Here is an 11,375-nt window from a genome sequence, read left to right on the forward strand (position 1 = left end):
TTCAGTGTGAAAAACTGTGCCCTTCTTTTAATTGTGGTTTCTTTCCATAATGACTTCACAAGGAATTTAACGTACATTTTCAATGGGTCAAAACGCATTGTTGAGATGACAATGATTTCCAGAAGGTTACTAATACAATACTGAATAGGTCAGGCCCATCACTTCATATTTATTTTATCAAACTGAAAATCTACCCAGAAATGCTGTTTCCTGTCATTAAACAGATAAGGCATACATGTTTATTACATTAAAAAACTTTTAAAAATTAAAAAACTCTTAGAGAACAAACATGCACTATTGCTGAACACAATTAAACACCTGCTCAACATGACTACATATATGATTGCAGTTGGATTTTTCTTGGCTCCGTTGTTGAACATTTCTGGTATGTTTTCATGATAAACTAACATCTGTAGTGTAGATTACTGTGGCTTTGTCTCCCTCAGATGTTCATTGCAAACACATTTATCCGAGCACAACATGTCTCCATGGGAGAGATGGCTGTGAGGGCAGGGGGAACAGGTACCAAGGAAGGGTTTTCCCATAATGCATTGTGAAGCAAATGGTGCCCCCTCCCCTCTCACTTCGAGGAAGCAACAGTTTCAGCACGTCCTCTAGGTTTTCACCGCAGTCCCCAAAGGCCAAACATCAGACGTCGAGTTTAAAAGCAGTATGCAGGGTTTTCCCAATGCATCTGTGCAGCCTCTTCATTGAGCAAGTCCACCCACGATACATGTTTGACATGACAATGTTTTTAAATGTTCTTAAACTCCCACCTACCACATGTGAGCGGAGAAGGCAGGAGGAAAAGAGGGAGCAGGTTATGAGTTATCCTGCAGCTCTTTGGCCTTGGTCAGAATGGTGTGGACATCTGAGATGGGGTAATCCTGAAAAGGAACAGTAAGAAATTAATACAATATCAGCTGCATGTATGTATGTATGCATGTTTGTATGTATGTATGTATGCATGTTTGTATGTATGTATGTATGCATGTTTGTATGTATGTATGTATGTATGTATGTATGTACTCCACTGTGTTTTATAAAAACTATACCTGCAGTAATCTCATGTTGACTGTAAAGTCTCCTGCCAGCAAATTATCTCGGATGAGTCTGTGAAAAGAAGGAGAGCACAGAAACCATGATTCACTAGAAAAATCAGAAGTCTGAGTGTTGTAGGAGTACTGGGAACACAATCTGAAAGGCTCACATGAGCATAGCACAGCAAACCAGGATGAGGAAATGGAATCGGTCCTGGTCAGAAAACAGGGTGTCCCAGATGCGGATGACATCTGGCAGGAGGAACTCCTGAGATAACAACAGGGTGAGCCAGCGGAATGTGAAATACTGGGGTTTGATGTTCTGCTCTTCCTGTGTGAACAGAGGAGAAAAACTGAGGAAAAGGCACTAATGTATAAATGCAATATTTTTAACCTTACGGTTAATAGAGATTTAAAATAAATGCAGGGCTTTTTTTAAGCACCTAGAACATATGATGCACTATGAAGAGGTAATAACAATTACAAATGAGTTTGCTTGTCAGTAGGCCTGTGCTATAAAGTGATAGTCACTGTATCATCAATACAATATGAAAATAGTTTGATATAATGTTCAATAGTTTGTGGCCGTAAAAACATTATATCACGACAGACTTTATCGCTCAGTCCTACTTTTTAGTTCCAGATTCCCTCTTTGTGTTTCAAGAATGTTGATACTTTCTTGTCGTTTGGCATAATTCATAGTGAGAACACACAAAACATGAATTTCACATCACACAAACAGTCATCATCATAAATGACTGATTAAAGCAAGTGCTACCACAGAGATACCAGTGCCACAAACCAACACAAACATGATCAACAGCAGATTTGAAAAGGGTCTTTTTTCTGTACTCTAATACAGATTTAAGCAGGATGCACATGCTCCTACTTACTTTACCTAAAAAACAGTTTATTTAGAATTTCCGAAACACTGAAAATCCTATCTATCTGTGATGATAGTCCAACTACTACTTTACTTACAGTAACACAACGTGTGACTTATTGTTAGATCCTGATCCATCCTGTCTCAAGTTTTTTCAAACGACTACAAATAATTATGGAGTTACTGCTGTTACTTGAAGGCTCAAACCTTTTCTGCTTTGGAGATGCGCATATGGATCTGGCTGCTGTCTGATGCGGCAGGTATTTAATACACAGAGAAAAGACTCCTAAAAACATCTGGAAGCAGTAAACTACACTGTAACAGCTCACCAGTCTAATGTAAAAAAAATAAAAAGTACACAGTGTGACCTGTTGTTAGTTCCAGACCCAGACTGATCGCGTCTCCATGCCAGGGGTCTTTTATAGTTATGAGTGATCAATGACGTTACCAATGCTGTTGTTCCACATGTGCATGTGGGCATTTCTCTTGCTTTGGAGACACTCAAATGGACTCTGCTGCTGATGTTGCAGATATTTAATAATGTCAGAGGGGAGACTCACTGTGGTGTTTATGAACCAATGCTGGCGATGAAATATGGTAAAAGCCTTTCTTTAATCACTTCACACAACTCAAAGTATTGTTGCTTATGCATGCCTATTCATTAATAAACATGGGTGCAGTTCAGACTTGCGCTGGGTTGAAAGTGAAAACGTTTCTAGTTCTGACCTAGTAGGGCTACTATGGTAACTTTTATGTATCTTGTCAAAAATAGGCACTGTGACTGTGAGTGATAGAAACTCTATTCTAACGTGGGCTTCACGTATTACGCAGTATTTCATGCTTCACTTATACAAAAGTAAAGTGATGACTCTCTTCTCTTTACCCAGCAGGTAAAGTGTTGAAGCGTATCCTAGCCAAAGAAAGTTTTTCTCTGAAACAAATGTCAGAAAAGAGATGTGTGGCAGAAGCTATCTAATAGGGCCCAGCATAATAAACCCTGCAACTGCTGATGTAAATCACTGGTGTATAAAGGACAGCCGAGAGTTTAAAACATTCCTGTGTTTCCCTACAGAGAATGAGCAGGAAGTATGCAGGAAGCCTTGACCTTACCAGCTTGAGATAGAGCACCAGGTCTTTGTCTTTGAGCATGGAGTAAACACTCTCCATCTTGTAGGTGATGCCGCACTGAGAGTCATCCAAGCTCTTGATGAAGTTGTCTCTGTTCTCTGACATCAGGTTGGTGAAACAAAAGAAGGTATCTGCTTCAGCGTGCTCTGTACAATAAAGCAGTCACAAAAAGGAACCACAAAGGGGCTTTACATAGCTGCGTATACATACATAGACAGACACACACAGGTTTCTATTTCAAATGTTACAGACCTTTCCACTCGCTGTTAGGATCCGTTGCAAAAGTGTAGTAAATTGGCCCAACAATCTCATTCATGCCCTGTACGTATGCAATTCCAGGGTTAAGTTTGGCATAAATGAAGAGGATTCGCTCCACTACCTCCCAGTGTGCTTCACTGCCATTGGGCAGCACTTCGTATTCATTGGATGGATACAAGTTTAGAGCTTTTCCAGGGGAGCTGACCTATAAGAACAAATTGCAGTTCATCAGGATATGGTGTCATTGATCTGCAAAGATTGTGCATTGCATGCAGAAAGGTAGCAAATATATTTATATAAATTGAAGGAAAAACTAGATGAAATGCATATGTGAAACAATAAACTGTTCTGGGGCTGCACAGTGGCTCGGGGGGTCAGCAGAACCCCGGTTTGCATCCCAGTTAGGACGTCTGGGATCTTTCTGTGTGGAGTTTGCATGTTCTCCCCACAACCCTAGTGAGGACTAAGCGGTGTATAGATATAGATAGATAAACTGTTCTCCTGTAAGAGCAGCAACCATAAAGAGTGCTCTAAGCTTTATTTATACTCCTGTGTTGAGTCTCCACAGAGCCTATGCAAATGGCTTATGATGTTGTGAGCATGTATACTTGTGCACTGGTATCTCCATAACATTCTGCAATACACCACCAAAATGTTAGCTGGTGGTGGGGTTTCTATAACTAATGTACTTCAAATAAATGAAACGGAGTGGATCATGCTTGAATTGAAGGTAAAACATGTTGATCAACAGTTACTCTATTGAAAATCAAGTAAAGCAGAAAAGAGACGAAGACCAAATGAGTCTATATACTGGATTGGTAGAGTTATGAAAACCGGAAAACAGAATATGGCTTCATTGTCTGGCTGTTGTGTTTGCCTTATGAGCAAGCCGGATACAATTAGAACAACGTACAACAACGTCCAGTTTTCAGGACTTTTTCTTGTCATGGTATACATGCAACAGATTCAGCTGTCAGAGACACTACTTCTTTCTTCCTGCTGTGTATGCCAGAACAACCTGGCCTAAACAAACCTGTTCTTACTTTAAATGCCACAAACCCATCAATATTATTCGGGTGACTTGCATTGGCACTTCATATGATGAACAAACTCTAATTTAACTTGGTCACTGTAAACATCAACTTGACAATTTGACATGGTCACATCGCTGGATTCCTCTGAACACGTGCTCCACATGTGGTTACATGCCATTCCAAGCCCCTTCTCAGCATTTTAATGCTCCATATAACCATGACCCAAACTCTACTGACTACACAGGGACATTAACAGTCACTTACATTGGTGACTCCACTGCGGTTGCGGTTTACAGTTTGTGCTTTCAGGGTTGTTTGCTCCACTCGTCGACGTAGTGTCTCATAATCATTCTGAGGGTCCAAGATAAGCTGGCAAGGGTATTCAGTAGGACGCTGGAAGAATGCCATGTCGGGGTACAGCCGTCTGCAAACATGCAAACAAATAGCCTTGTCACGTTTACCTCATGTGTGAGCTGCATTACATAAGCCATTGCTGTATGTTCATTTTATAGGCTAGTCTTATCCCCTAAAAGCTTAGGAGAAAACAAAACATATTTTTTTACATTCTGCATACGCAATGGCAGGCTGTGGTTCTATGTCCATTCACATAGATTGAAGAACATACTAAATATCATACCTTACATCCTTGTCAATCTGCAGTAGAATTTCATTATCTTTGAAGTAGGTATTCCACCTGCTGTCCGGATTGGGATTTAGAGGCTGAAAAAAAAACAAAAAACAAAAAAAACAATTACAATTAATTCATAAGTGACTTGTTAGAAAGATGGGCAATTAATTTTTTTATTTTTATCCCTTCTCTTGCTCTTTATATTAGGTGCTAATTGTGGATAGAAGGCAGATGGAAAAAGGTACAATAAGAATGTGTTAAGTTGACTGCACAGCTAACTTGATTACCTATTGGAGGGTCTGTAGTCAAGTCTCAATTAAAAAATTCAAACCTAGCTGCTGGTGTACACTACTTCACACTGCATATAGCTTCATCTAATCAGGCCTCATTTCAGTTCATCGCTGTTGTGAAAAGAGAACAGAACAAATAACATGTAACTCACATGGTCCTCCATTGTCACATCTTCTCTAGAAAGGCCCAAGTTGGCTTTGGCGATGCCAGGCTGGATGATCATTTCTTTTAGAAACTGGGAGTACACCTCCCTATCAGTCACATGGAAACAATCAAAGAAAGAAGTCAAACATAAAATACACCTAAGATTTAATAATCAACTGTATCAGTTACTTTTTAAGCAAAAATCCGAAATACTTTGTGATTTACGGTTTTCCGATGCACAGATTTGCTGCTTTACCTTATCATGTATCAATGTGTTTGCATTTTAAATGTCATTAGTACATTAAAAAGGTAAAGAAAGCTTTGTTCATATGAAGTCTGTTCTTAGTTGGACGCAGTGAAAAGTGATGAGAACAGAACTCCTCAGCTGGTACTGACATAAAGTAAAATGGTGAGAAATATGACACCATGACAAAACACCATAATAAACAGGATCATGCTTGGTGAGTCACAGCAGGAATGTGACGGTTTCTTTTTTCGTCAGTGAATAACTTAAGTTAAAGTCATCTGCTGTGCTGATTGATGGCAGCTGATTTTGTGTTTACCTAATGATACCAAGAAAAGATAGTCTAAGTACAGGGAAAGCAATGTGGTTTAAAAGTTAAAACCCACGCACTCCTAAATTCCATGGTCTACTTACCTCTGCTTTTTGAGGAAAGACTCCCATATTGTCTGATCGAGAGGTAGGTAATTGAGAAGAATCTTTAAAAAAGGAAAAAAACAAAAGTCATGATTCAAGAACACAGATCAAAACATTTTGCCATATGGGTAGATGTGCTGATTTGTACCATTCACAGTCTTATTAGAAGCTTGAAATATCACACTAAGGCTACAACCAACACACCTTCTTTCTACTGTGTAAATTTTGCCAAAGAAACAAAATACAACTTTTCCCAGTTGATCTACAATCTTCTTTATCTCCTCAGCTGAGATATCGGCATAAGTAAATGCTGCCACATATTCCATCCCATGCAAGATTCAATCATAGAACTTTTAAAATGTATTTCCTTTTTTGAAAAAAAGAAAGCAAACAGTCCCGACCTGTAATACAAGTCAGTTACTCTATTAACAAAGAGACACTTGTCTTACTTAACAATTGCAGTTTAATTTGAATAATAAATTATATTTGAAAATACCTTCAATGGCACTCAAGGTCACCTTATACCACTTAAAATCAGTGATAAAATATACAGTTCACATAATGCACTAAAATACTGTATTGGGATCAATGTTTCCAACAATTACATTGATTATTCTGTGGCAGCTTACCACAATATTGACAGTAATTGCCAAGTATTAATTTTATCTTTACTCGTCAAAATGGGTAAAATCTTATTTCACTGTAGAGCTGCGGCTTGCTCTCGCCATTTCTCTCACAAACACAATAACAATGGACCTATCTGTGAATGCTGCTTTCTCTCTGCGCACACACTGATTTAAAACATGTGCAGAAGAGAAGCATTGTTGCTGGCTTCTCCAAACACAGAGGAGGCGACGGGCTACATTCCTGAATAGAATCAATTCAGTTTTAACAAATGGTTAGCATCATAAACACTTTTGCAGAAATGTGTCCAAAACTGATACATTCAAGTTAGTACTGACCATGTAAAGTATTATGGAACGGACACAGACTGTAGCCACAACTATTCACATTGCATGTCTGTCTTCTGCTCGTTCAACAGGCACCTGATAGAGTATTTGTACTGATTCCATTATTGGTTGGTTTTCTTGCACATATGGAGCAGTGTTGTTGATTCCTCTGTGTGTGTACATGTATTAAGTTCCATCCATCTGTTATCTATACATCATTTAATCCTCACTAGGGACGCAGGGCTGGAGTCTATCCCAGCTGACTTAGAGTGAAGGCAGGGGACACCCTGGACAGGTCACCAGTCTATCACAGGGCTACACTTAGAGACAAACACTCACATTCCACCTACGGACAATTTAGAATCACCAATTAACCTCAACATGGATCCCAGGCGTCCTAACCGGGGATCTTCAGACTGTGAGGCTAACCATCAATCCACTGTTCACCCGGGAAATAAATCTTTTTTAACACAGTCATATTGTAAGGACTTGCCTCACCTTTGTGGATGAAAAACAAATCCCAATAAAGAAAATCTTAAAACTTAAGGTAGAGCATGTGGTCTAAGGATAGAGGAAGGATGAGAGGAGTACATATTGTGTGGGTAAAAGAATGTTTCCAAGAAATCGTCAGTAATCAGGACAGAAACAGGATTGTGACCGTGTCACATTCCAAAACAATTTTCGTGGCGTTACTCGTCTGGAGCATGCCAGACAATGTTATGTCAGATTAACTGATTTTTGCACCCTTCCCATGACCCACTGGTAATAGCCAGGTTAAGACAGGTTGAGACACTGGTGTCTTTGATCTCGTACGTTATCAGTGTCATTCACAAAAAGTAGTTGTAGCAGTTACTGAGCTCTAAGATACTGCTGTAGTTAAAGGAAATCATTATGGTCCAAGAAACCACAAAGCTGTGAGTTAACAGGAGATTCTAGGACTTTGAACAGACAGGGCAGCTTGAGTACAGGCCAGTAGGTGTTTAGGTCACAAGTGTCACCACATGTATACAATGGAAACACCAGTCTTCCACACTGAGGGGATTTTGCTTAAAGTTAAAGTAGAGAATAGATTGAATTTGATGAATGCATCATAATGCTACAATGTCCTTCTACATGGCCTGATGTGTCATCCATGCAGAATTACTAAAATAGCACAGAGGCAGAAAAACTTACTTTCCAGCAGAGTGCACGTATGCCTCCTTCAAATGGGATTCCTGAATTGAACAATGAAAAGTACGGTCAAATGAACAATAATAAAATATCATAGTAACACACTAATAATAGCAGTATAAATAATAATGTGCATAATTACCATTGAAGCACAGCTCCCTCAGTGTCTTCAGGTTAATGTTTTCTTCACCCAAGGCTACTTTGAACTCCTGTATTCTGAAATAGAAAGGTGAGGTTAGAATCAGTAATATTTCTAAATCAATACTCACTGACAAAATGCTACTTATACCAATATCAACACATATTAACTCCTAAATTATTACCACATACCACATCTTTCTAGTATAAAGTCTGGAATCTGTAATTGTCATAAATTTAAATGTATACTTTCACAAGGAAAAGATTGGAAAATTTGTTTATTTGCTTTCTTAAGATTAATACTAAACTCATGTCTGTGCAACAAGCATGAAGCATGTTGTAAATATTATATTAATCCAATAGCTTTGCAACATTGTCCTCAATCAGAATCATATGTACACAACATACATGAAATTTGGTTCCTGCAATGATGTTCCCTGCCCTCTTACTGGTTCTATTGGAGTACAGTTCCTGGATGGAGGGCAGGGGAGCTCCTGGCCTTAGACAACCAGCAATACTAGTAGGATAGACACTTTAGTGAAACCTGAATGGCAAAATGTATCTACAAGCTGACCAATATTTGTTGTCACAGCACACATATCACATTCCTGTACTGTGAGTTCAACATGTTACAGTTGACATTACCGTTTACCCGACACAGCACTGTGGAGATAGGTCTGCCTATGTGAGACTATCTTTTGCCTTTGCATGGTCTACACTCAGCACTGTTCATGTATCATGTGAGCAGGAGGGGCTTGAACTATTCCAAACTGAAAATCAGCTCATTAGTGAGGACTGCTCTTTACCTTAGTCAATGCATCAGTGATATATATAAATATAAATAAATCCACCACTACAGACTACATGTTAAGTTTTTCTCCTTTTAGATTGCACAGCGTCCAAGCGAAATGAATTCAACTCACTCCATCACAACAAGGAATAGTTTTGATGTACTCAACTGCATTAGATAGAACAAAGGCACAAATTACCACCACAATTTAGACACAGATTATACCACTTGTTCACTTTATATTTTGCCCACAGTGGACAAAACATCACAAACCCTGTTAGTATAATCTATTTGCCGCAACATAGCAAAACTACATCCTTTAAACCGACCTCAGATGAGCATCAACACATCATCTAAAGGAAAGATGCAGCGATTATGGGCCTGAGGAATAATCAGTCCCACAACAGTCTGATTGGTTAAATGGCAGCCAACATTTGTAAAACTTGGATAAACAAAGACATTTTCAACAAAGTTTTGTGTTACTCTAAATTTTAACATCAAAATGTAATTTCCTCCAAATGTAAATCTGTTCCAAATATCAGAAAATATATTGATGTCCTAATTAGTACAATTGATGATGGTATAGACCCTGAAAAAACACATCATTTGACCACTAATATAAACACAAATACTGAACACAGTAAGCTTCAAGCCGCTGGGGCATTTCCTTTACCGGCTGTGCCAAATAACTAAATTCTATGTATGAATTCATTTAAGTGATGTTAATTACCTTTACTAAATATATGCCTGCGTGTGCATAATAATTTTTTTAATTAAAAAAAAAAAAAAAAAAAAAAAAGTCCAAAGGATCGATCGGAAAGCAATATTTGAACAATTCTGATCCAGAACAAATTGTGTCAAACTTGTTTTTAAGTTCTGCTGGACGATGATGTCTGATGACTCAATAACAACAGAAGAAAGGCACACAAAACATACAATCAATCAATGTGACTTGCTTTTGCATGTAATGTAACACGTTAACAGTTTAGGTTTGTTAAATTAGCAAGTTATAGAAGAGACACAGTACATTAGATGGAAAGATTGATTAAAACGGTCTTTATAAATTCACCTCAAATCGTTTCTTAATAACCATGGTTTGACTCATTTGCCTTTATCTACCATAGATGAATTTGACGCCAGAACGACAGTTTAACTGGAAATAATCCACATTTGTTTCCACCCTTGCGCCGACAGAAGCACACTGTCAGCACATATTTCCAGCTGGATGAAAGCTAATTGTTAGCCAGTTAGAGCTTGAGGAAGTATGTGTCAGCTGATATGCTAACAGGGCGCTAGCGCTGCTAATCACATAAAGCTAAGACTTAGTGTATTAGCTTGTAACGCGCCTAGATGCTCACTCTTTCTGACGTTAAATGTGGCACTTTAAGCTAGGCAAGACCACATCACAATATGTATGCTTTAGTTACCCTCGCCTTAAACGTAAAGTTAGCTTGTGTTTGGTTAGCTCTGCTGCTAGCTTCATAGTAAAGTAAATGCTAGTTTAGCGGTTACGCTAGCTGCTGAAACAAACAGTTTTTCACTGTTCGTGCCGTCTGCATGTCATGCAAGGACAAAGATTTCGAAGCGTCTCACCTATTTCTGTACGCAGTAGACATGTCTGGACAGGCGACGGTGTTTTCCTTCAACAGTTTCCAAAAAGGAATGAATTATTGGCCAGAGGGAAGTCCTCCTTTCGCTTCCGTGTTCACAGCAGCAGCAGCAGCACAGTGGGCAGACACTCACAACATCCACTGTCAGCCTGCGAGTCACGGTTCACATCACCTTCCCCTGAACCGCTCAGTAACGCAGGATGCACTCCAGGTCTTTTGTTGTTTCAGTAATCTTCTGATAACGTGTTGTTTGCAGAATTGTAATTAATGTTCAGATGATAGCTACCACTTCCCAAACAAATGAGTTGACTAATTGATTATGAACGTGATGCTGTCAGCAGAAATGTTACTGCTGCATCAGTTCTGTGCATTTATTTGTTGTAGCAGATCCTCAGTCAGTAATGTGTGGAAAGTGACATACCTCCTGACAGCCACTAGAGGGAAGAAACGCTCCTGGTGTTTGATTAAATAGGTTCTGTGCGTAAGACGTATGATGAATGATTAGGAAGGAGTGGGTCTGGATCATAGACTGTCTATGATCTGGATCTACGCACCAGGAGCAGAACCCAGAGGTCGACACAGACTAATGTGTGGCCAGCTGCACAGCCAATAGTGAACTTTGAAATAGATCTGCAGTTATGTCCAGTAACTAC

The 11,375-nt window shown here is 39.0% G+C and overlaps 1 protein-coding gene across 1 annotated transcript; it reads right to left on the reverse strand.

Moving 5' to 3' along the window:
- Positions 1-10,979, reverse strand: tbc1d13 (TBC1 domain family, member 13). The gene is made up of 12 exons (XM_008303537.1): positions 10,706-10,979; positions 8,327-8,400; positions 8,188-8,228; positions 6,065-6,126; positions 5,414-5,513; positions 4,981-5,063; positions 4,608-4,767; positions 3,304-3,514; positions 3,034-3,197; positions 1,211-1,371; positions 1,056-1,113; positions 1-887 (listed from the first exon to the last, which is right to left on the reverse strand). Exons 1-12 carry the CDS (start codon positions 10,726-10,728, stop codon positions 822-824), a joined length of 1,203 nt encoding a protein of 400 aa, XP_008301759.1. The 5' UTR covers positions 10,729-10,979; the 3' UTR covers positions 1-821.
- Between the last annotated feature and the right edge of the window lie 396 nt (positions 10,980-11,375).

The sequence above is a fragment of the Stegastes partitus genome, unplaced genomic scaffold (assembly GCF_000690725.1).
Source record: "Stegastes partitus isolate 25-593 unplaced genomic scaffold, Stegastes_partitus-1.0.2 Scaffold2028, whole genome shotgun sequence".
In the NCBI taxonomy this organism is placed as follows: Eukaryota; Metazoa; Chordata; class Actinopteri; family Pomacentridae; genus Stegastes; species Stegastes partitus.